The 27,197-nt window shown below is 40.4% G+C and overlaps 1 protein-coding gene across 14 annotated transcripts in view; it reads left to right on the top strand.

The window, feature by feature from the left end:
- The window catches only part of DLGAP1 (DLG associated protein 1), a 328,443-nt gene that overhangs the window by 258,252 nt on the left and 42,994 nt on the right, over positions 1–27,197 (top strand). For 12 of the 14 annotated variants that reach the window (XM_047087011.1, XM_047087010.1, XM_047087018.1 and 9 more), the window contains 2 exons: positions 5,241–5,614; positions 17,758–17,849. In XM_047087011.1, coding sequence (XP_046942967.1) covers positions 5,241–5,614; positions 17,758–17,849 — 466 coding nt within the window. The remainder of the gene's footprint in view (positions 1–5,240; positions 5,615–17,757; positions 17,850–27,197) is intronic. The other 2 variants (XM_047087023.1, XM_047087024.1) reach the window with 1 other exon arrangement.

The following is a 27,197-nucleotide window of genomic DNA, read 5'->3' as shown; positions in this document are numbered from 1 at the left end:
AAATCAGAAAACCTTTGCCCTCAACAGAAACCAGAAAGTAGGTTGAGGCAGGCCTTCTCTCTTTGGTGGCCTTCAGCTCAGTAAGAGCAGACCATCTGATACAACTCAGCAAATCCAAGATTGCTTTGACCATGACTTTGGTGTAGAAGCCTGCCACCACTAAAGGCAGATCAAATCACAGCTAGCTTTGTGGTTAATAATACCTTAGAATAACTTGTTTACATCAACAAGATATCTTGGGGTGCCTAGGTGGCTCAGTTGGTATGGTGTCAAACTTCCACTCAGATCATGATCTCATGGTTCGTGAGTTTGAGCCCTGCGTTGGGCTCTGTGCTGACAGCTCAGAGCCTGGAGCTTGCTTCGGATTTTGTGTCAACCTCTCTGTCTGCCTTTCCCCCAGTTGCTCGCTCTCTCTCTGTCTCCCTCTCTCTCAAAAATATATAAACATTAAATAAAGGTATCTTTTGAACAGTGTACAACTTTATGTACATGTATATTTTGGAATTCTTTTGTTGTCCTTTTGTGGTTTTATCTGTAGTTCTTATGGGCTTGTTGTTATACTTGAAAGAGTTTCTAGGGGCGCCTGGGTGGCTCAGTCGGTTAAACGTCTGACTTCAGCTCAGGTCACTATCTCATGGGTTTGTGGGTTCAAGCCCCGCGTCAGGCGCTGTGCTGACAGCTCAGAGCCTGGAGCCTGCTTTGGATTCTGTGTGTCTCTCTCTCTGCTCCTTCCCCGCTCATGTTGTGTCTCTCTCTGTCTCAAAAATAAAATAAACACTAAAAAAAAAAGAGTTTCTAAAATTCAGTAACCAGAAAGTGCTAAATAATTCCTCAATGCAGCTTTATAGTATGTGACCCATTAGCTTAGCCAGTCAGACTGTATTATTAAGAAGATACAAAACATGGTCTGATCCTACATCTGTTTTGTGGCCACTTGACACGGGTGTGTTCTTGATCACAAAGGTTAACCAGAGCGATAAGAACGTCTAGATATTTTGTTCAGAAAACTCTCACTACTACAGAAAAAAATAATTATTGGCACAGGCCTTCCTGAGGCTTTTAACACTAGCATTATCTTTCCATGCAAATGGAGACAATATTGAAGAGTCAGGTGGAAGCTGAGATAGGATAGAAATTTGTTTTCAATCTCTCTCTCTCTCTTTTTTTTTTTTTTTTACTTCTCTTTCTCCTTTTCCTCCTCTGGCTTCCCCACCCCCCTCCTTCTTCTCCTCCTCCTCCCCCTCCTCCTCCCTCTCCTCTGACTCTTCATCCTCCTCCACTACTTTCTTAACTCAATGTAAAAACCAGTCTCTGGTCTCTATTCTCCGCAGTATCCTCTGAATGCAAGTATGGCATCAAAATCTGTAGCTTCTCTCTTGCTGACTCTTGTATATGGGAGTCCTTTCACCAACTTTGAGCTGGGGTAATAAATCATCAGAATCTAAATAAGGGGAAAAAATCATTTTATTTGAAATGAACAAATAAACCTGTCAGGCAAAGGAAAGCAACAATAATGATGGTTAACATATAGTATCATTTCTTTTTCAAGTTCCCACTGAATAAAAGGAGTACTTGCCTTTTTAAATCATGGTTTTGAGAATGTTGCTCTCAAACAAGAGAAGGGTTTCACTTAAGGTATATAAGCCACTCATTTTCTCTGTCTTGACCAAACAAGATTTATTTACCTGTGTTTCACCTTCTAGAACCTCACTCTACCGCACCCTTCCTGGCACTCAGACTCCAGTGGATTCTAAATTATTCATGGTGGGGGCGCCTGGGTTGAGCGTCAGACTTCAGCTCAGGTTAGGATCTCAGAGTGTGTGGGCTCAAGCCCAGCGTCAGGCTCTGTACTGACAGCTCAGAGCCTGGAGCCGGCTTCAGTCTTCCTCTCTCTCTGCCCCTCCCCTGCTTGCGCGCTCTCTCTCTTTCTCTCAAAAATAACTAAACATTAAAATTTGTGGTGCCGAATTGTGAGAGTAGAATTAGGGAAAAAAATAATCTCAGGAGAGAAGACAGAATTTAGAGCCCAGCCTGTAAAACCATGAAAGAGTGATAACCAGGAAAAATTGGAGATTTGGTTGTATGAGTTTCTGGAGCAGTCTCGAATGCAAGCGAATTGAGGCATGAGAAGAAAGGAGGTGGTGGGAAGTGTGAGTTGTATCTTGGATCTCCTGTCTTCTCCGGCAGACATGGGCATTCCTTTTCAATTTCCATTTGATAATTGATAGATGGTGCTTCTTGGAGTATAACGCTGATAACTCTAGCAGAATTGTGCCAAGCTCCACACTGCAGTGAAATCTCAAACTGAAGCCCCTCGAATATAACGCGTAGCAAAATGATTCCCGTCCTCTGTTCAGCCCCTTATTGGAGGTGGGGCAATCTCACATTTTACCTCCTTGGGTATTGGGGCTTGGCCAGCCTGTTGTGAAAGCCATGTCCCCAGGATTGTCCCTGTTCAATCTAACCCTAGTGGATTTCTAGCATTGCTGCTACCATCCTGAAGGTCCCCATTGATCAAAATAATCAGTGAACCCTATTGACCTGGAAGGGGAGCTGACAACAGCCACCAGATGGCACCAAATTGCAGTTGGCCCTGGGGAGTGTCCCCAAACCCTGTCACTACACTGGAAATAATGTGACGCCCTCCTTTCTATATTCCCCATATCACACTTATCACATCATGGCAAGATGTCTCCGGTAAATCACAGCAAATGAAAGAATACTCTACTTGGCTACATCGTGCAGTTTTGATTACCCACACTGAAAGAGGATGCAGGCTGGCCAACAACAAGCCGTAAACAACCCATATGGAATACCAGCGGGCCCCATGTCCTGAGCAAGATACAACATTGCTCATTATTTCAACAAAATAATGAGTTCACACTGTAAAAACTTGTCTTAGGAGAAGTAATAAAAGGATCTGGTTTCACTAGATTCGAACAGAGAGATTGATTTTATCCTCCTTATGGTCATCAACCCCCTCTTGTCTTCCAATGAATAACTGAGACTCAGCATCACCGAGAGGGGTTATCCCTTCAAACTTTCCTGGGAAACAAGAGGTAGCTCCACGGTGGGGGCAGGGCACGACACTAAATTGGGCAAGGTGAAAAATCAGCAATGCACACGTTAGCACACTTAGCCCCAGGCTCCACGGGAGCCCAGTGGGAGAACCTGAGACCAGCCTCTGCTCCTGGCTCCGCCCCTTGCAGGCGGGCGCTGGGAGCCTCCACTGCTCGCATTACCTCTTCCGCGCCTGAGCTAAAAACTGTGGACATTGGGCTGGGAATTGCTGAGTTCTGTTCAAACTAAAGGATGTATCGCTCATGCACTAGGCTTAGGCGGAAGACTTTCCCCGCGTGAGCCAATGGCAATCATGCATCCTGGGTCACTGAGTGGTGGCTACGTTTATATTGTTGACATTACCCCCACTTCCAGAGCATATGTGATATTGTCATGTTGCATCAGGTAATTCCTAGGAAATAGCAAAATAGTTTTGTCCTTATATCTTTCACAACTAAGGAAATTACTCCGAATCACAGGGCAGCAGAACAGCAGCACAGCATCATAGGATCCTTCTGTTTGTTTTTCCTTATAGGATGCTTCCTTTGAGTGGCCTCAGGAAACATCCTAACTATTAAAGCAAGTATTTCATTTAGTGAGTGGCCAAAGTGGTGGCTCAAACCAGAGCTGGGATTGTATGGTCGGGAGTAGCTGATCTGGCGTAAGGAGTGACCATTTGCTGTGATTGGAAAACGCATCGCCGGGAAAGTGATGGAAATGCAATAGTTGGAATCATTTTTTAAAATTATTTTTTATCTTTCAAAGCTTTTTTTTTTTTTTTGAGAGAGAGAGAGAATCCTAAGCAGACTTCCCGCTACCAGTGTAGAGCCCCATGCACGGCTCCATCTTGCTAACCGAGAGATCATAACTTGAGCCAAGAAGAGTGGGTTGCTTAACCAACTGAGCCACCCAGGCGCCCCAACTTGAATCATTTTTAAAGATGACTTAACAAAAGTCTTTAGAAAGTTGGTTAAGGAATTGTTCTTTTCTGGCAGGGAATTCACTTGAAAACTTTAACATTCTTTTTGATCTGTATTTTGTACATCATGCTCCACAAATACAAGGCTGAAAACCAGTGTGTAAGGCTTCTTCACATAACCTCAGAGTTATAATCAGGGAGTTGGAGAGAAGACCAGAGGCCACTTTAGCCAGAGCCTCAGGGGGGACCTCAACTAAATTGCACAAGTCCAGAAAGGACACTTTTCTGCACAGACACAGGCCCCTAAGTTGGTTAAGTTGTCTTGAAGGACAGAGTTTTAGGGACTAGTCTCCTATAAGCTACCCACACACTTCACCCCCCAACACAGATTTGGAAACAAGGGAGACTATAATAGAGGAGACTTTTGTGCAGTATATTCCCTCTTAGAAGATAGCTCTGCTCAGAAACAACAACAAAAAAATTCAGAAGAGTAGTTTCTATAGTGAGCATCTATCCAGAGGAAGGAAGGAAGGAAGGAAGGAAGGAAGGAAGGAAGGAAGGAAGGAAAGGAGAAAGAAGAGGGCTGGAGGGAGAAAAGAGACAAAGACAGGAAGGAAAAGAGGGAGAGACAGGAGGGAGGGAGAAAGAAAGGAAGAAACCAAGTGCCAGTAAACCAGAGCTCCAGGAAGCTGAGACAGCTGAGTCAGCCACCCCCAACAGCTCCCCCCACCACCCCCACCCCCCACCCCGTGCTTCCCACTGTTGTTAGGATTAGATCACACTTGCTCACAACTCTTTGCTTTCCTCCTTCCCTTTTCAATGTTTATTATCAAACACCGCAATCTTCTCCAATGAGTTACCTTGTTTAACATTAGCTGTATTTAATATATTCCTGAGAAGGCAGACACTACCCTGGGTTTATCTACACATGTATTATCTTTCTGGGTGTACTGTTGCCTGTGAAGATTTCTACAAATGGCTATTTTATGTTGATTCATTTAATTTCCATTTCAGAAACTTCCATTTCAGAGGTTGGTGTTTTTCAGTCTTTTTCCCCCTCAGTCTTCTGGGTATGTCACCTCATAGGAGGCCCAAATATCCCCTCTAAGCAGGGATCTCACTTACTCAATCAATGGACTTGTTTTCATGTTCAATGTCTTCGTGTGTTTCATGTGCCCTGATTCTCAGTGGATGTTAGTTACAATACAGAAATTAAAACCCACACAGAAATCACAGTGTCTTTGTTTTCACTGTCTTCCAGTGTCATCTTGCATTACAACATATAAGAAGACACCACCTCCAGTCCCACCCAGAACTACCACGAAACCTTTCATTTCTATCACAGCCCAGAGTAGCACAGAGTCTGCCCAGGATGCCTACATGGATGGACAGGGCCAGCGAGGAGATATTATCAGCCAGTCTGGACTGAGCAACTCCACGGAGAGCCTGGACAGTATGAAGGCTCTGACAGCCGCCATCGAAGCTGCAAATGCCCAGATCCACGGCCCTGCAAGTCAACACATGAGCAACAACCCTGCCACTGTCACTACCACGACCACCATAGCCACTGTCACCACAGAGGACAGGAAGAAGGATCACTTTAAGAAAAATCGATGCCTTTCCATTGGGATACAGGTAACAGCCTCCCTTTCTGTCCTTTGAAATAGGGACCCAAAATTCAAGAAATGTAACACTATTGCTCTTCCAGAAGATGTGCTGTCTGCCCCTTTTGGACGACAGAGCCACGTGCGGGACCAGAGTTTCAAATGATTGGCTCTGGAACTCCTACATTGTTAAATGTGAATTTAAAAATCATGAAGATATTTTGTCTGTGGGCGTTATTAGATTATTTTTGTTCTCTAAGTTAGATTATTTTTTTTTCTCTGAATGTGTGACTCAAAGCATTAGGATAATTAAACAAACACAATCAAACACAAAGTGCCCTCAATTCCTAATGCACGTTTTGATTCTCAAAAAAGGAGTGGACATCCAAGAATGACCCGGGTTATGGGTTTGTGTTACAGTATGTTCAGCACTGTTGAGGAACCACATGAGAACAAAAATGTGAATCACTTCTCATACATGTGGGAGTGAGGGAGAGGAAGACCAAAGTGACTGGTCATGTAGAAAGCGATCACTCACACCACAGCATCATGAGCAAAGAATGTGCATTAGTCTCAGCATAATTGTTGGTTATTTAATCATGCATTTCAAAAAATGGTAGATAATTCAGCAGGCTTCTCAGTTCAGCCCAGAGTTTTCTGCTGCTCAGAGATAAGATCAAGCCGACTCTTGTTTTTCACATCTGTTCAGCTTGGCTTACCCAGCTAGAAATTTCCTTCTCTCAATGGAGAAGAGTCATTCTTTTCTCCCTTTTTTGTTGTGCCATATCATGCAGGTGCCCTTTGAATAATAACTTCCTGACGTGGTGGCCAATAAATCTATTCACAATGAACCAACTCTAAGGCACATCTAACAACCAGGCGTGGGGTAGGTTTTCACGATGATTTATTTTCACAGTGCATTCTGCAGAGTGCACTTCTAAAGGGCAATATTTGTCTAGTAGCAATGAGTCAAATGCTTTTATATATATATATATATATATATATATATATATATATATAACCTACAGGTTACCATAGTGCACATTGTCAAGTTTCCTAAAAGAACTTGTGGCATTGGTGCATGATACTAGGCGACACAACAGGAGGCACATGCCCAAAGCCAGCCTCCACCCCCATGCCTGCCCCTGCCTCCCCCCAGGAACTAACTGCTCTCCCTACTGCCCAAAAGCTTTGAAGGAGTAGGGAAGAGCAGAGGCCGGCATTCCGTGTTGTCCCAGGCGCATGACGTGATCTTCCTGAGCCTGTTTCCTTAACTGTCCCCCACAGGATTATTGTGAGGATTGAGTTTACAAATTTCAGCTTCCTGGGGGGTCCAGAATTTCCATTTGGGACGATGGAAGAAGTCTGGACGTAGATGATGGTGATGGTCGCACAACAATGTGAATGTACTTAATGCTGTGGGCACTGCACACTGAGAAGGGGTTAAGATGAAGGATTCATTTTGTGTATATTTTACCCAGGATAAAAGAAAAATTGACCTTCCTTATCTGGCACATAACTGGCACCCAGTCATGTTAGTTTTCTTCTACTTCCTTGATGTTCAGTTTCTTCTGTATTTTACATCATTTCTCAATCGATTATATATTCCTCTGGCTCAAAATTCAAAGGTTATAAAAAGGCATTCAGTGACTAGTCTCCCTGCCATTCTTATTTTTTTAACATTTATTTTTTGAGAGAGAGGGAGAGAGAGCATGCAAACAGGGAGGGGCAGAGAGAGAGAGAGAGAGAGAGAGAGAATCCTAAGTGGGCTCCACACTCAGTGCGGAGCCAGACACGGGGCTCAATCCCATGACCGTGAGATCATGACTGGAGCCGAACTCTAGAATCAGACACTTAACTGACTGAGCCACGCAGGCACTCCCCACCCAACGCCCATTCTTATTTAATAGCCCATCAGTTCTCTTTGCAGGAAGAAATTAATACAACCAATATTTGCATCTCATACAGACCTATTTTGTGCATATTCAAGCAAATACATATTTTTATTTGTTCCCCTTTTTTACCCAGAGGTTAGTATATACCTCAGGCTATTATATATCTTGCCATTTTGCACTTAAAAATAGCATATTTTACAGACAATTATTGGCTGGCTCAGTTGGTAGAGCACATGACTCTTGATCTCAGAGCCATGAGTTCCAACCCCATGTGGGGTGTGGAGATCAGTTAAAAATAAAATCCTAAAAAAAAAAAAAAAAGATAGTTGTTTGTCAGTCTTACTGTTCATTTTATTTAAAAGCTTCTATCTATCTATCTATCTATCTTAATCACCTCCCAGGTCTGCCCGTTGGTCTCAGAGGCTTTTCTCCAAATAATTCTTACTCAGAATAAAGCATTCATACACATGAAATCCACCAAATATTGTGTTGTTAGTTTCACCCAGTAAGATAGAACTACTCTGAAATCCACATATAGTGTTGGGGAGAAGAGTTTTGTTTCAGAGACCATCGCGCTTCTTAAATGTTTGAATATTCTAGTGAGTGAAAATATGGCTCTACCTTTTCCTCCATTCACACTGTTCACTACTGTAGACATTATATGGAAGTACTAAGTACTTGATGTGGTGGTCTCATCTACCCTTACAACAACCCTGGGGCATAAGTGGGATTACCATCTCTACAGTATACATGAGGACACAGAGAGGTTGAGTAACTTGCCCAAGGCCACACATCCTATGTTGACAGAGCCTAGATTGGACCTTGATGTTTAATGTGACCATGCTACACCACTTCTTTGATGGAGAATAATAAATAAGTACAAATTCAAGGCGTAAAATAGTCACCAAATTTCATTACACTTTTCTCTAAGTTAAATCTTAATCCCCAAAACGTAGAACACCAGGATCTTGGACTCTTTCCCACCATTTACTTCTTTAGGGTCAGAGTTTCCAAACCTTTCCCAACATTTTGAATTGAATCCATGACGAATAGTTAATACTAAAATCATTTACTTTGCAACCTGTGTGAGTTTAGGCCAAATACGTAATACTTCCAGTTTCCTCATCTGGAAACTGGCAGTAACGGTCACTATTCCACAGGGTACCTTATAGGATGTAGTAAAAATGGACTGATATAATATACGTAAGGCTCGAAGTGTAGTGGGCCCAACAAATATTAGATTCAGTTATTATTAACCTTACCTTCCCTTCAAACCATAATTAGCCAAATATGCTGAAATGTTATCATCTGCCAAGGGCTTCCTTAATTTTTTCAGGATGGAGATGTAATTACTTTGCAATTTCTTTTTTTTTTTTTTTTTAATTTTTTTTTCAACGTTTATTTATTTTTGGGACAGAGAGAGACAGAGCATGAACGGGGGAGGGGCAGAGAGAGAGGGAGACACAGAATCAGAAACAGGCTCCAGGCTCTGAGCCATCAGCCCAGAGCCTGACGCGGGGCTCGAACTCACGGACCGCGAGATCGTGACCTGGCTGAAGTCGGACGCTTAACCGACTGCGCCATCCAGGCGCCCCACTTTGCAATTTCTTTAAACATTTTGAGAGTCGTTTCATAAATTTAAGTGGATTACCCTAGGTACTATGTAAGAGTGGTGACATTTGTCCATTTGGGGATCTAAGGGCGTCAAGGTCACAAAGATAAATGTACATACAATTGAACCTTGGAAGATGACAACACTTTGATACAAATCAGCTGTGGGTTTAGATAGGTGGCATGGGGCTGGAGCACAGCGTACAATGCCCTCCATTCCCATCCTTGAGACCCCTGACTCCTTTCTTTCTCGCTTTCTTTCTGCCTTGAGGATCACGGTTCTTATGGGAAATAGCTACCATGCATTTTCAGGAAGAGTTTCATTGGGTAATTTTGCTACCACCCCATACAGTAAAGCTGCAGCATCCTACTTTGGCTGACACTCTAAGCATTTTTCATTGACGTGAGCGTAGCCACGTGGAACCCGTTAGAATCCCACTCGGGAAAATAGAAACCATGCTCAGTTATCAAACAGAGGCAGTTTGATACATAATGTTGGAAAGGCTGAAAGAGCAATACTGGGATGGACTAAGCAATTACCAGTGCCAACCAGAACTAAGGGAGCAAAAAGGGAAAGGTGGGGTTCCCAGAATTTAGGAGCTCAAGGGAGAGTCCCCACTGTAGCCAGCCTCGGACCACCGAGGCAGGTGTGGTCAGCTGGTGCTGGGACGTGCCAGGGAGCAGTGCATCTGGTGCATGAGCCAAAGCGGCTGAAAGCTGTGCACTTGGGCTGGAGCACTGCCCACAGGAGGTGGAAATAGGAAGAAAGTCCCTTCTCTCCTCCCACCTTCCATTGTTAGAATATAACTCGAAGCTGGCCAGCACCGAAGCCTGGGAAATGTAGTTGCCGATTCCTGGCCCCCGTGCCACAAAGCAGAGGGATACAGAATATGGGCTGGACAATAAGTAAGTTACCAGAAAAAGGCACTTTGTCCAATAAATAAATAAATAAACCATGAGCAAGTATATTAAAAAGCTTAAGATGGGTAGGGTGAATTTGTAGTCTTGGTTCCCATGCTGTTCTAGTGGGAACATCTCATGGAACGAAATATGATTCTAGAATATCTTGAAGTATGTATTTTTTTATAATATGGCTCCAAAACTCAAGTCAACTACTTTATCCGGTGCTTTTTCTGGTGGTCTAGTGGTGGGCGGATGGGAAGAGGGTAACTGGTTGCTTCAGGTTTAGAGCAAAGTTGTATGTCTTCTAAAAAGTCAAGGGTAATGTTAAGGGTAATTTTTTTTCCCTTCAAATTACAAAATAAGTAATATATGCATATGGTGTTGTTGTTGTAAAGGGGATTCATTAAGTATGAAAGTATACAAAACAAAATATTCTGTACTTCTTTTGTTTTTTAAAAAAATTTTTTAATATTTATTTATTGTTGAGAGACAGAGAGAGACAGAACACGAGCAGGGGAGGCAGAGAGACAGAATCAGACACAGAATCTGAAGAGGCTCCAGGCTCTGAGCTGTCATCACAGAGCCCGACGTGGGGCCTGAACCCACGAACTGCAAGATCATGACTTGAGCTGAAGTTGGACGCCTAACTAACTGAGCCGCCCAGGCATCCCATGTACTTCTTCTTTCTACTTCTTTCTACTTCTGATTCCTACTCCCTTCCCCAAAGGTAGCCAGTAGCAGTGGGAGGTTACACCATCTTTTAGTCTCTCGAGAGTAATCTTCAGCTCCAGATGAGTTTCACATAGTAGCTTTAGACCTTGACCCCTCCACCTCCAGATGTTAGGTTGTGACTTCCCTCCATGACCATTTAACTTACCTTGTAAAACAACCTAAAAGAGCTTGAAGCTTAATCTTCACATTGCATAACATGTGATTGTTTTCTCATTTTCTGAATTAAAAATAAATGAAAATTTAGTTATTTGAGATGGCGCTCCTAAGATTTACTTACTTATTTCCTGTAATGCCTGTCCAAATGTACAGAGATATGTGTTATGGCCCATGTAAAAAAGATGAGTCCGACTGCCAAGCCGAGTCCTTTGGAATGATACAAACCAAGTGAGTTGTTACTATTAATTAAAAGAGGGCCTTGAGAAATAAAGAGGTGACATCATTTCTGATTTGTAATCACTGGACTTAAACCAATGAAGGAAAGCTGTGCAGATAGTATGGATAATGAGTCTGTCCTTGACCAGACTGTGGTCAGGCTGCTCTGAATTCTCCTGACTAGGCCTCGACTTTTGTACTTCTGTGTCCATCTTTGCATCTTCTCACCCCATTTCAGTGAGAATCCTGCTAAATCGGTTTAGCCAGAATCCCCTGGTTATCTGATCATGTTCTTCATCCTCTGTCATCCCCCAGTGATGTCTGATCAACCCGGCCTGCCTTTATCAAGGTCCCTGTGAGGCTTTCTCTCATCCCTGAGGTTTTCTCTCTGTAATTTTCCACCACTGACAACCCCCGACCCTGCTTCTTGGCTATAGATTCCCACTTTTTCGTGTTGCATTTGGAGTTAAGCTCCATCTCTCTCCCACACTTCAAATCCTGCTGCGGTCCCTCGGACGATCACAATAGTCCCCCTGAAGAAAGTGTACCTTGCCATTCTTTAACAATGTCATGAATAGTTTTTTCTTTAAATGTACTCAGTATATTCAGACTTTGTAAACTTTATTTTGATGTCCTTGAAATCAGAATGAATGCATATTCAGGAAGAGATTTTTAGGGAGACGTATCTCAAGTCAAAATTCCAGAGATAATTTTAATGGATTCCACATAGAAGAGATATTACAGTCATGGTTCCCAACTGTTATGTATTAAAACTAGAAATTAACACTAAGATAACAAAAGCTAACCACTTGAAACTATTAAAAAATATTCTAAATAACATTTGGATGAAGGAGGAAATTCAAGATTGTTGTGAAATAAATGATGAGAGTCCTATAAATCATCACTGTGGGTTGTGACCATACCTATGATCTCAGAATCCATAGCCCTGAGTTCTTTCATAGTTAAGCAATACTGCAACATAAACAAAACATTCAATTCACAAAACTAGATAAGAACAATAAATTAGAAGGAATTATTAATGATGAAAGTAGAGATAAATGCATTGGAAGATAAAACAGAGCAACAGCAAAACAGCTAAAGTCAGATTGATACAAAATCAGTTCTTTGGGGAAAAAAAATAAGTCTGATTGACAGGGGAAACAAAATTCAACAATATTAGAAATGAGAAAGCCGTTTTTAAAAAACTGTTTATTTAGGGGCGCGTGGGTGGCTCAGTCTGTTAAGTGCCAGACTTCCACTCACCGCTCAGGTCATTCATGATCTTGCAGTTCATGAGTTTGAGCCCCACGTCGGGCTCTGTGCTGACAGCTCAGAGCCTGGAGTCTGCTTCGGATTCTGGGTGTCTCTTTCCCTCTACCCCTCCCCTGCTCATGCTCTGTCTTTCTCTCTCTCAAAAATAAATAAATAATCAAAAAATTTTAATAAATAAATAATGTTTATTTATTTTTGAGAGACAGAAAGAGCACACCCATGAGCAGAGGGGGAGCAGAGAGAGAGGGAGAGAGAATCCAGATGCCCCAGAAATGAGAAAGCTTTTATAGGGGTGTCTGGGTGGCTCAGTCGGTTAAGTGTCTGACTTTGTCTCAGGTCATAGTGTTGGGGTTCATGGGTTCAAGCCCTGCGTCCAGCTTTGTGCTGACAGCTAGGAGCCTGGCGCCTGCTTCAGATTCTGTGTCTCCCTGTCTCTCTGTCCCTCTCTCACTCACACTCTGTGTTTCTCTCTCTCAAAAATTAGCATTAAAAACAAAATTTTTTTTAAAGAAAAGAAAGCTTTTTAAAAAATTATAAAAAATTCTTGTGGGGCACCTGGGTGGCTCAGTCGGTTAAGTATCTGACTTCAGCTCAGGTCATAATCTTGCAGTTTATGGGTTTGAGCCCCGTGTTGGGCTCTGTGCTGAAGAACCTGAAGCCTGCTTCAGATTCTGTGTCTCCCTCTCTCTCTGCTCCTTCCTCACTTGCTCTCTCTCTCTCTCTGTCTCTCTCTCAAAAATAAATAAACATTAAAAAAAATTCTTGTGGCAATTTTAGGGTGGTAAATTTTAAGGTCTAAATAAAATAGACGTACATGTAAATTAGTATTACTAATGTAAGAGGAAGTATAAAACCAGCAAGAAGAAATCAAATAACCATAGAATACATTGCCAAATAAAGTAAAAAATATACTTCCCTGAAATGGTACACACCAGGATAAATTCACAGAAAATTCCCAACCTCCAAGAAGCAAATAATTCTTGTTTCATTTAAAGTATTTAATAATAGAGGCGCCGGGGTATCTCACTAGGTTAAGTGTCTGTCTTGATTTCAGTTCAGGTCATGATCTCACGGTTTGGGATTTTGAGCCCCGACTGGGGCTTTGTGCCGACAGCACTGGGCCTGCTTAGGATTCTCAATCTCTCTCCCTTCCTCTCTGCCCTTCCCCCATGCTCTCTCTCTCTCTCTCTCAAAATAAATACTTTCTAAAAAATGAAGTATTTAATAATACAAGAAAAAATATCAAGATTCTTGATATATTTTACCAAATAAACATAATTCTGGGGGTGCCTGGGTGACTCAGTTTGGCTCAGGCCATGATCTTGTGGTTTTGTGAGAGTCAGGCTCTGTGCTGCCAACCCCGCACAGCTTGGGATTCTCTCTCTCTTCCCCTCTCTCTCTCTGCCCCTCCCCTGCTTGCTCTCTCTCTCTCTCAAAATAAATACATAAACTTAAAAATTAAAAAAAGAAATAGGGGTGCCAGGATGGCTTAGTTGGTTAAGCATACCACTTTGGCTCAGATCATGATCCCGCGTTCATGGGTTCGAGCGTCGTGTCAGGATCTATGCTTCAGCATGGAGCCTGGAGCCTGCTTCAGATTCTGTGTCTCCCTCTCTCTCTGCACCTCCCCTGGTCGTGCTCTGTCTCTCTCTCTGAAACATAAATAAACATTACAAAAAAAATTTTTAAACATTAAAAAAACAAAGGTGAAATGGTAAAGACATTTCAATTAGATTCAGAAACTAGATCTAGATTCCTGTTTTCATGTATTTATTCAGCACTATTTGCCTTTATTAGCCAATACACAAAGCAAGAATGTGAAATGAGGTGTAAACATTCCAAAGAAAGAGTAAAAGGGCTTTTATTTGCAGATAATACGCATGTCCCCTTAGAAAATCTAATGGAAATCACTGGAAAAATCAGTAGAATTCAGTAGAGTGAAAGAATACAATATAAATACAGAGAAATCAGTAAGTTTTCTATATATCACTGATAAACAGAAAATGAGCCCATCCACATTAGTATCAAAAACTGTAACAGGATTGAGCTTCACAAAGAATGTATTAACACTTACCTGAAAACAATCTAAAACCTTCCCTTATATAATACATAAGAGATCTGATTGATTGGAAAACTATGCAATATTCCTGCATGAGAATACCCCATAGTGTAAAGACAGCAATTCTCCCAAAAGTTACACAAAAAAGGGGTACCTGGGTGGCTCAGTTGGTTAAGTGTCCAACTCTTGATCTCAGGTCATGAGTTCAAGCCTCATGTTGGGCTCTGTGCTGGACAGGAAGCATACCAAAAACAAAACAAAACAAAAAGGTATACAAAAATTTAAAGAAACTCCAATGTGATGTTTATCACTGGGTAGAAGCTGGGAGAAGGGATTTGACAATTTGATGTTAAATGTATTTAGAAGTTAATACCCCAAAATAACCTAGAAATTTTTTTAAATTACATTAAAAAAAAAAGAATACAGGAAGAGTTATGCCATAGAAAATATCAAGATTTATTATAAAATTGACCTAAAACAGGGCTATATACATGCGAACGTATGGGTGAAGTTTGGTAGAACATAAAGTTGGCATCTCAGATCAGAAAGATGAATTAGTAAATAAAAGGAGCCAGATCAATTGATGATCCATATAGGGGGAAAATGTTTAATTTCTACTTTGTTTCTTACACATGGACATTTCCGGAAAATGGATTTTAGAACTAATTATGAAAAGGAAAAATGAAAGCATAAAAGTAAATACAAGAGAACTTTAAAAAATACACTCAGGGTACCATCTCTCTCTGCCCCTCCCTCATGAGCATGCATGCATACATTCTCTCTCTTTCTCTCTCTCTCAAAATAAATAAATAAATTTTAAAAAGGGGTGCTCTTTGGGGCACCTAGGTGGCTCAGTCAGTTAAATGGCCACCTCTTTATTTTGGCTCAGGTCATGATCTCACGGTTCATGAATTTGGCTCAGCATTGGGGCTCAGCACTGTGCTTGAGATTCTCTCTCTCCCTCTCTCTGCCCCTTCTTCTCTCTCTCTCTCTCTCTCTCTCTCTGAAAAATAAATAAATAAAATATGTTTTTAATAAATTTAAAAAACAAAAAATATGCTCAGGGGTAAAGAAGGCTTTTCCAAGCCATAAAAGGTTTCACTACACAGTAGCGAACTCACAAATTCTGAGATCCTGACCTGAACCAAAGTCGGACACTTAACCAACTGAGCCACCCAGTCACCCCTCACTACATAGTAATTTTAAGATTCTGTACAATTAACAGCAAAGTTTAAAAGACAAATAATAGGGGTACCTGGCTGGCTCAAGTGGTAAAGCATGGGACTCTTGATCTCTGGGTTGTGAGTTCAAGTTTATGTTGGATACAGACATTACCTAAAAATAAAATCTTAAAAATAAATAAATAAAAGACAAATGATAAACTGGGAGAAAATATTTAAAGTATGTATAACCAAGAAAGAGTGATGAAGGGTCATAAGATACAGGCTCTACAAATGAGAAAATTAAAAATAATGGGATCCCTGGGTGGCTCAGTGGGTTCGGCGTCGGACTTCAGCTCAGGCCATGATCTCACCCTTGGTGGGTTCAAGCCCCGTGTCGGGCTCCGTGCTGACAGCTTAGAACCTGGAGAATCTGAAATGGTTCAGATTCTGTCTCCTCGTCTCTCTGCCCTTCTGCTCACACTTTGTATGTGTCTCTCCCTCAAAAATAAATAAACATTTAAAAAAATTCTTTTGAAGAAAATAAAAAAGAACTCAGTAGGATAAAGACACAAAAACTAGCAAAGGATATGAATAAGCAATTTACAGATAGAAGCACAAGAGGCCAATAAATATTTTTCACCTGTGATATTAGCAAAAATTTTAAAGTTTGCCATATTTAGTGTTAGTGAATGTATAGGAAAATGGATATTCCCATACACCAATTATGGCAAGATGATAAATGCTTTGAAAAGCAATTTGGCAATTAATATCCCTTACTGTTGAACATGCTCCCCACCTTTCTATTTAACATTTCAGCTTCTAAGGATTTTTCCCAAACATTTGCACAATTGTTCTAATTGTTCTGATACATGTGCAATATTAATTGTAATACTAGATAATAGCAACAAGGAGAAAATTACCCATGTTGCCCATGTTGCTTATGTAGTCATTAAAGGGAATATTTATGTAGCAAACAAAAGGCTTAAGATAGAGCTGTATCTACTGCCGTGATCTAATACCCAAAGGATAGCAGTATTAATGAATAAAGCAAATTGCAGAAAAAATATATATAGTGTAACTTCATCTGTATATACTTAGTATTAATAATCAATTACATATATATTACACATATTAATAGATGGACAAAAATGCTTCAAAGGCTTGAAAGGGGTAAAGGGGGCTTTACCTTTCTACGTTATATATTTACATATTTTAATTTCATGTAACTTACATTAAGTTACTTTTATATTTAGAAAAAGAAATCTATTAAATACACAGAAAAAAAAGAAGAAAAGAATCTAATTGCTCTGAATAGTCCTAACATTTATTTCAAATTTAGGTTTGTCATGTAGCTTCTCATTTAAATACAGACACATTTTCAAGACACCTGGGTGGCTCAGTTGGTTAAGTGTCCAAGTCTTGATTTCAGCTAAGGTTTCCTGATTTCAGTCATGGTCTCAAGGTTCATGAGATCCAGCCCTGCATCTGGCTCTGTGCCGACAGGGCGGATCCTGCTTGGGATTCTCTCTCTCTCTCTCTCTCTCTCTCTCTCCCCCTCCCTTATTCAAGCATGCTCTCTTTCTCTCTCTGTCAAAATAAATAAATAAACAAATAAATAAATGAATAAAGATACATTTTCTATGTGAGCTGTAGTCTATACATAGCTATTTAGGAATCATGGCTTGTTATTGAAAGTCAATTTCTTAGTTTAAGGGGGAAAAAATGAAGATACTATACAGTTTATCTTAAAAAGTTGATACCTAAATCTCTCAATATCAACAATTCTAAGTACAATAAATGAAATTTCTTTCTTCTTTTGTATTTTGTTATCTGCAAATTCAAAACTTCCAAGAACATGCTTCTAGGAAGTAAGTATTCCTTTCTAGTGCAGTGTTCACGGGTAAGCACCACTTACAAATCTTAGGAGCCATCATAGACATTTATCTGGGGAGTACACAAAATTTCATTTTACTAAGATCAGCAGAGTCAAAGCACACGCCAACAGCGTAGTGATGGCCCTCATCAAACATATAAATGTTGAATAAAAAGGCTACAAATCACAAAACATTCCAGCAGTACTGCAGATGTTTCTGACAAAATGTGACATTTGTTTCTCAAGCAAGATGACTAAAATGGGGCACCTCTACTTATTTGATTATTTCTTCAGGTGGATGATGCTGAAGAGCCTGAGAAAACAGGGGAGAATAAAGCACCCAGTAAGTTCCAGTCCGTAGGAGTGCAAGTAGAAGAAGAGAAGTGGTGAGTCCATTTGCCTTTGTTCTCTTTCGTCTTGATATTGGCAAGTACGGTACCAGTATTTTCCCCCAAGATAAACCTTCAAGACTCAGTGGTATTTTCCATGAACTTTTGGAAGCATTTAGCAGATTCCCTCCTCTGCTTTAATGCTGGAGACCACTCAATTTAAGTTGTAGGTAGAATATTAGAGTAAGCACATCACATTCGCATACACATGAACACTGTGTGTAGTACTGTTGTGTTGCTAAACTATTCTTCTTCAAAAAACCTTCCCACTTTGGACTGTAGACTTTTTAAGAGAAGAGGACTTATCTTATTCCTAACATTGAATTTTATCTGCTGTTTAGTATGCATTGCATGATGAAAAAGGAAGGTTGGAAGGAAGGCAAGAAGGCAGGAGGTTAGGAAAGGAGGAAGGAAAGAGAAAATAGAGAAGACCTATCATTATCTTGAACCACCAGTTCTTTTAGATTATTCTTTGAAATAATCTTACTCTAGAGTCTTAATATCTAGAATTGGGAAATTTAGAGTTTCAGAAACTAGAAGGGACTTCTGAGGTCACTACATTAATTTTATGAACGAGAATTTGATCCAGAGAAGTCTGTGAGTTTCTCAATCAAACTGTGAGGTAAGCGATGGGTGGAGCTATGTTTTATTGATACTAGGACCCCAGCTTCTAGAACAGCATTTTGCACATACTAAGCATACAAAATATATTGGTGAATGCAGTAAAACCACAGGGATAGCAGGAGAAAGAGCTCTATTTTATAAATCAGAGTATCATCTCAATTTTGCCACTAACTTTCTGTATGTTGATTGGAAGGAATCAGTTGGATGTCCTCCATCCATCCATCCATCCATCCATCCATCCTATCCATCTATCCATCCAATAACTATCTGTGAAATGCCTCCTACATGCCAGGCTAGATGCAATATAAACTGAGTATCTGGAAAAAAGTCATGCATCCGTTTATGGAAGTGGTGCCATTTTAGAGCCTTTTTGTATTGACACTGCACTTGCATGTAAGAGGTTTTCAACTTATGTATATATAGCATTTTATATCATTATACCATTTTGGAAGCCCAGAAAGTTGATACAACCATTCTAGAAACCAATATGACAAAAGTCAGCAATAGTTATACACGTATCTGTACCATTGACCCAATAAACACATTCATGGAGCTATCTTGAATGAAATTACTCAAAGGAAGGGAAACAATTGCTGAACATTATCTACCATTGTAAGAGAAAAACCATAATTATCAAATGCCATACAATAAGAGAATATTATTTTTGTAAGTTTTAGTACATCACCAACGTAGAACATACAGCTATTAAACGTACTTTGTAAAAAAGATACCGAAATATGGGGAAATCCCCATGATATAATGTTAAGTGAAAAAGTTAAATACGTAATATTTGTGTATTGTCCCTAAAGATGGATGCAGACTGAACAGTCATCTGCAAAGGTGGTCAGTTTAGCAGTGATTTTTTTGTTTTCACTCTAAAATATTTTCTGATTGTATCTGCTACAAGTCAACCCTCTGACACTTGTTTCCTTTAAGGAAAATTTTTTGAAAATGTAGCTTAAGAGATGTGAACAATCAATCTCATGGTAAGAAAACATATTCATCCTTTGCCCACTTGCCCAACTTGCTTGTTTTCCTCAATGGTATGGTGGTTAAGAGCACAGACTCTTGAGCCAGATTACCTAGATTCAAATCCTGGCTGTACCACATACCAGCTGGGGGCCTTAATCAAATTAATAAATAGCTTTGTGCCTTGGTTTCCTTATACGTGGTTTCTGGCCCAGCATGCAAGGAATTTACAAGTTATCTCTCTGTCCTAAAAAGTAAAAAGCCGAACAAACTGAAAAAGCCACAGTTCTTTTTAAATCGGTCAGAGAAGCGAGGTCACAGACCAAACCACTGCCCCTCAAATTGGAGACATAGACATACAGATATACAAAATACTGGAGTAGAAACCCACAAGCTCAAACCTCTTGGGAAGCAGTGCCAGCGTAGGAACACCTAAAATGTATTGACAAATTGCTAGAGGCTCAGTGAGGACAAGTCTGGAGTGAAATATTTCAGGGGGACAATGGGGGGCAAAGGGGGGGTACTCCACAGTTTTGTAAGTTACCTCCAAGAGCTCTACCAAGTTGTCACAGTGAATATCAAAGAAAAATCACCTGGGGCTTCCTCTAGCAGAAAGAACAGAAGCCATTTTGCAGATGCCGGAGCATTCTATTCTTAACGAGATCTGCCCTCAGGAGAAACTATTTCACCAGAGCCTAACCTGCTGAAGTCTTAGCAGAGTCTAACCCACCTGGGGGAAGGGAAGTACCCAACTCCTCTAGCCATTCTCCCTTACGTAAGGTGGAGAGAAACTGAAGAAAAGTACTGTTGAAGTTCACAGCCCAGGGGGGCAGGCTTACCAAAAGACTGAGACCTAGTCAGTCAGAATGCTTCCCCTCCCCCACCCTTTACCATCACATTGCTAAAGGGCTATTCACCACAGTTCCTTTTACCCCGGACACCATGCCTACTTTTCAACAATAATTTCCAAGGCATGCTAAAAAGTGACAAGCACAGTTTGGAGTGACTGAACAAGCATCAGAACCAGAGTCAGAATACAGCAGATATATTGAAATTATCAGATCAGGAATTTTTTTTTTTTTCAACGTTTATTTATTTTTGGGACAGAGAGAGACAGAGCATGAACGGGGGAGGGGCAGAGAGAGAGGCAGACACAGAATCGGAAACAGGCTCCAGGCTCTGAGCCATCAGCCCAGAGCCCGACGCGGGGCTCGAACTCACGGACCGCGAGATCGTGACCTGGCTGAAGTCGGACGCTTAACCGACTGCGCCACCCAGGGGCCCCAAGATCAGGAATTTTTTAAAACTATGATTAACATGCTAAGTGGTTTAATGGAAAAAGTAGACAGCATGTTAAGAACAGATGGATAATGTAAGTGAAGAGATGGAAAATCGAAGGAAGAATAAAAAAGATTTGCTAGAGATTAAAAGCACTGTAACAGGAAGACTGCCTTTAATGGACTCATTAATAGACTAGACACAGGTGAGCAGAGTCTCTGAGCTTGAGGGTATAATAAGAGAAACTTCCAAACTGAAAAGCAAAAAGAGGCAAATTGGAAAAAAAATAACACAAAAAACAAAAACAAATTAGGATTTCTAAAACCTATGAGACAATTGTAGAAGAGGTAACATATGCATGATGGGAATACCAGAAGGAAAAGAAAGAAAGGAAAAGAAGCAACATTTAAACAAACAGTAACTGAGAATTTCCCCCAAATTAATGTCAGACATCCAACCTAGATCCAGGTCTCAGAAAAGCCCAAGTAGGATACATGCCCAATACACTACACCTAGAGGTATCATATTCAAAGAAGAAAAAGTCCTGAAAGAAGCAAAAAGAAACAAAAACAAAAAACAAAACAAACAAACAAACAAAAAATTACCACATTTCCTATTTGGGTGCAAAGATAAAAATGACATGCAACTTTTCCTCAGAAACCATTCAAGTAAGAAGAGAATGGAGTGGAATATCAAATATTTGAAGGAAAAAAAACCCCATCAGCCTAGAATTCTGTACTCTGCAAAATTATCCTTCAAAAGTGAAGGAGAAATAAAGGCTTTCTCAGACAAAAGTTGAAAAAATTTGTTGTCAGTAGACCAGCCTTGTGAGGAAAGTTAAAAAGTTCTTTGGGAGGGCCTGGCTGGCTCAGTTGGGAGCACATAACTCTTTTTTTTTTTTTTTTAAGTTTCTTTTACTTATTTTGAGAGAGAGAGAGCACAGGAGGGGCAGAGAGAGAGAATCATGTGGGGCTCAAACTCACAAACTGTGAGATCATGACCTGAGCCAAAATCAAGAGTCGTACGTTTAACTGACTGAACCACTCAGTCACCACTCTAGCTTACTTTATTGTAAGAATACAGTATATAATATGTTTAACATACAAAATATAGACATAATCCATGAAAAAAAGTAATTGACAAACTCTAGACTTCATTCAAATTTGAAGCTTCTGCTCTTTGACACACACTGTTGAGAGAATGAGAAGATAAGCCACAAACTGGGAGAAAATATTTGCAAAAGACACATCTAATAGAAAGCTGTTATCCAAAATATACAAAGAACGCTTAAAACTCAATAATAAGACAAACAACCTGATTTTAAAAATGGGCAAAAGACCAGGGTGCCGGGGTGGCTCAGTCAGTTAAGCATCTAACTCCTGATTTCAGCTTGGGTCGTGATCTCACAGTCAGTGAGATGGAGCCCCATGTCTGGCTCTGGGCTGGTGGTGCAGAGCCTGCTTGGGATTCTCTCTCTCCTTCTCTCTGTCCCTCCCCAGCTTGTGCTCTATCTCTTTCTCAAAAATAAGTAAATATAAAAAAAAAGTTTTTTTCAAATGGGCAGATGACCTTAACAGGCACCTCCCCAAAGAAGACACGTAAGTGGCAAGCATATAAAAAGATGCTCAACATCATATGTCATTAGGGAATTGAAAATTAAAACAACAATGAAATACCACTACTCATGTATCAAAATGGCCAAAATCCCAAACACTGGTAACACCAAATGTTGGTGAGGGAACATTAAGTCTCATTCATTGCTGGTGGGAATGCAAAATGACAGAACCACTTTGGAAAATAGTTTGGCAGTTTCTTATAAAACTAAACATACTCTTACCATACAATCCCACAATCCCTTGGTATTTACCCAAAGGAGTTGAAAACTTATGTTCACACAAAACCCTCACTATACTGATAGCAGCTTTATTCATAATTGCAAAATTTGGAAGCAACCAAGACGTCCTTTAATAAGTGAATGAGTAAATAGACTGTAGTACAACCAGACAATGGAATTTTATTCGGCATTGAAAAAGAAATGAGCTGGGGGGCCTGGGGGGCTCAGTCGGTTAAGAGTCCGACTTCGGTTCAGGTCATGATCTCACAGTTCTTGGGTTCAAGCCCCACGTTGGGCTCTGTAGTTATAGCTTGGAGCCTAGAGAATGCTTCAGATTCTGTGTCTCCCTCTTTCTCTGTCCCTTCCCCACTCACACACTCTCTCTCTGTGTCTCAAAAATAAATAAACGTTAAAAAAGTTTTGTTTTGTTTTGTTTTTTAAAGACAGTTGTATGATTCCAACTACAAGACATTCTGGAGAGGGCAAAATTACTGAGATAGTAACAATGATTAAGAGAGAGGGAGGGATGAATAGGCAGAGCACAGAGGATTTTTAGGCCAGCGGAACTACAATGGTGGACACATGTCATTATACATCTGTCGAAACCCAAAGAATGTACCACACCAAGAATGAATTCTCAACTAAACTATGAATTTGGGGTGGTACTGATGTGTCAACATAGTTTCACCACTATAACAAACATACCACTCTGGCAGGGGATGTTGAAAGGGGGGGTGGGGGGAGTCTGGGGGTGGGGGAAGGGGCAGAGGATATATAAGAAATCATTGTACATTCTGTTCCATTTTGCTGTGAATCTAAAACTGCTCTAAAAAACAAAGCTTATTAATTAAGAACAAAGGAGTGGTAGACAATAGTGTTAACCTCGGAGGGTTATCCTGGGGTATGTGGTTTAATACGTATAAAACTTTTAGAAAAATACCTGACACATAGGAAGTACCATATAAGTGTTTCCTATTCTATTATGTACCCAGGTAGAATCTCTCTGAAGACTGAAGTCTCAAGAAAACAATTTTACCACCTTTCCTTAAAAAATAAGAGAAAATCGTCTCAATTTTAAAATTTTACTTGAAACATTTCTCCTGCAGCCAACTATTCTGTTTTATCAAATAAACACCCTAACACTTGCCCATCTACAGGAATGCTAAATACTATATTATTTGAACATACCTAATAGCAACCCAAAAATTTCAAATGAGCCACTTTCATCATGTTTTGAAAAAGTTGAATATTTAATGAGTTACCGAAGTTTGTAGGATGGTCAGTCTCAGTACACTGAGTGGTTTATTTCAAATTCATCCCCAAAAGGTCTGGCAGCCCCAACCTTCCTGCTTAATTTTTCAAAATATACCCTTCTTCAAAGGTCACTTTATAGTTAACCACTGTAAAGTAAATAAGCATTTAAATTGATGTTAATGATTGTTTTCAACCTCTCTAAAAGAAATCCATTGTCAAACAGGGATTACTTATAAATTCTGTCTCTAATTAGGATTCCTTGTTTGCAATTTTGCCGGTAGAATTCATTTAGATAGGATCTTAAAAAAGCAAAATTGGGCATTAGAGATTACCTAATGACAAGTAAGGGAATTTTTTTCAATTATCTAGTGATAAGGATGAGACTGTTGTTTTCCCGTCGAATGGCCAGTACAATCCATCTCTTCCTTCCCCAAATAGACAGACTGATAAACAACAGTAACCCAACAAAAAAGCTAGAGAAAGAAAATAGAGCCAGAAAAAGAAAGAGATCGTACAAAGAGAGGAAGATTAAAAGGCTTTGTAAGAGGCCAAGCAACTCATTATCACCTTTCGAATCCATCACAATTTAGGAACCAAAACTAACAAAGCAAAATCCGCCTGATTGGTCTCTGAAGGGTTAGACTTTTCAATCCAGGTGTTCTTCACTGCTGCACATTCAAACAAAAGGAGTAAGTTAATAACTCAGTAAAGAGTAAAATGCGCTAAGTAACGCATCTGCTCCGAAAAGAGGAACCTCGATGTCTTGCCGGTGTATTTGCAAACAGCCATGACATCCTGCGAATGCCATCCATAGTAGATGTGCCACATCCACTCTCCAGGGCTACCTCATGGTGGGGACCGTGCGTTGAGGAATGCCGTCTAAAGGTCACTGGTTTAAATGCTGTGGCAGCGCCCAACCAGGGATAACGAATGCATGTGGTTTTCAAACAAGATTGCTTCCCTTAAGCCAACGAAGCAATTTCTCATCTCGGTCAAACTTTAGCTGTCTCTCTCCAATTCCCGTTTCCCCGGGCGGGCCAGCGACACCGTCCGATGGGATCCACACCGCATACAGTAGTTGTTGACTCACAGGACCGATCCCAAGCAAAGCCAGCAAATCCTCCCAACACCTCCATTGCACCCGCTGCTCTGGATCCCAGTGTCTCCTAGCATCCTGTTCCCATTCTCTCCCATCCTTTTGACTGCTCCCCAGGAATTTGCATGAAAGTCTTCTTGTCTTTCAAGCTGATAATTAGCACATCCAGTAAACCAATCCTTCCTATTTACTAAGGTGGAAAAGAGAAGAGGCTCCCAGGGATCTCCCTTTTCCTTCCAAGGAACAATTGTGTATTAACCGTGGTTCATACAATACTTCCTTTCTTCTTTCGCCTAAGACTTTCTTACCCCGCTAGTGACTTTTAACACTGTCACGGCGGACACACAAAAAAAGAATATATTTATTTTCATTTTAAAAGCGGTATGTAAATTCACCTGGAGGAAGAAACAGAGCAGCACGCTGACAGTTTATACCTCTCTGACAGGCCTTGGAACGTTGAAAAAACTGTGTGTGTATCTGTGTCTGTGTGTGTGTATCTGTGTCTGTATGTGTGTGTGTGTGTGTGTGTGTGTGTGTGTTAAGCCTTATCTATCTTTTCTATAATCATTGTGCGTTATTGAGTCTAATTAATGATAAGTAAGATACTATTTATACATTATGAAAATGTATAAATTACAGAAATGAAATTCCCCATAATTTTATTCATTAACCATGAATAAAGGGGTGTATTTTTTACCCATACTTTTTACACAAACATTTTGAAAGTTATTAAAATCATTCTATGCATAAAATTTAGTAATATTTTGGGGCTCCTGGCTGGCTCAGTCGGAAGAGCACGCGGGACTCTTGATCTCAGAGTCATGAGTTTGAGCCCAATGTTGGGTGTAGAGATTACTTAAATAAAAAAACTTAAAAATAAAATAAAATTTAGTGATATTTTAAAATCAACTAGGAGTGGCTGACTGGCTCAGTCAGAAGAGCATGGATTCTTGATTTCAGGGTCATGAGTTCAAGCCCTACGTTGGATGTAGAGATTACTAAAAAAAATAAAAACTTAAAAATAAAATAAAATAAAATAAAATAATGTTATAACAAAAGCTTTCTCATTAACAATTCACAACAAATATTTCTTTTGGTTACACACTATTCAGGAATAAGTATGAATCATAATTTGCTTCCCCTCTCTCACACTGGTGAATATCTACATTATTTCTAGATTGACTTCTGGTTAAAGATAGTGCAAAAAATACACACATCATCTTTGAGCCCTTCTGAAACTAAATGGCAGTTTAAGGATGTTTTGCTTGTTTGGGCATAAACTGCCCAAAGGATAAAGAGAACGAGGGAAGAGAAAAGAACAGCAATATTTTGGAAGCTGGGAGGCAGACAGATTGGCGATAACTGACTTGAGCTGACCAGGGAGAGCAGAATCTGAAGCCAGTGACACAGACACCCAAGATACAATTCAACTTAACATTTCAGAACCCACAAAAGGCCCAGGGCCTAACAGCACTGGCGCTCAGAAAAGTAGGGATGAAGGAGCTAAAAACTGTACCCGCAGTGTCAGGGTGACAGCCTTTCTGGCAAAAGACTTTGTGGCAAAAGACTGGAGGTTTCTCTTCTTCAGAGGCTAAAACAAAGAGTCTCAGGTCTGGAGGACAGCAGCACAGTTGAGGGTACCGTTACTATCCTGAAAATAGGAAGACAAGTGAAAATTTATAAACAATGCTGAGGCACCCTGCCGTAAATCTTATGTTCACACTGCTCCCAGAATCCTGACGGCCAGTCTGATTCCTTCAAAGCAGAACTATGGAATAATCTATCGTGGGGAAACGGGACAGTCCAAGCCCAAGGACCCAAAGACACATTGACATCAGGGATTTTGCAAGGTGAAAGCCCACTGAGATCACCCTACACTGAGGGTCACAGTGGATATGTCCCTCCCTAAAGCACAGACTTCTCGGGAGGCTTTTACTGTGCCTTTCAAGCATGAGCAGACTGGCTAACAATCAGCAAACTCAGAGCAGAGAAGAGTCATAAAAAAAGAACCAAAAGTTTTAAGGAACATTCAGAAAATTAAAAAGTTATTCCTGAGAGAAAAGAAGGGAAAGGTGGGCAAGGAATACTTCATGACAGAAGTGAATATTGACATGGTCTCTGACAGAGCATCTTACCCTCCTGGGCTACGAGGCAGGCGGGGGGAAAGGGGCGGTGAGGTGGGAAGAGAAAGAAAAGTGCTCTTAGAAATTAAAAATTTAATAGCACAACTGGAAATCCCCAGAGCAGAGTTGGAAGATAAATTGAAGAGATTTCCAGAAAAAAGCACAAA

This window comes from Lynx rufus, unplaced genomic scaffold (assembly GCF_022079265.1).
Source record: "Lynx rufus isolate CCGP_SWC_20201006 ecotype Redwood Valley unplaced genomic scaffold, mLynRuf1.p SCAF_22, whole genome shotgun sequence".
NCBI lineage: Eukaryota > Metazoa > Chordata > Mammalia > Carnivora > Felidae > Lynx > Lynx rufus.
The sequence above is the reverse complement of the archived record's forward strand: the minus strand, read 5'-3'. Positions and strand labels throughout refer to the sequence as shown.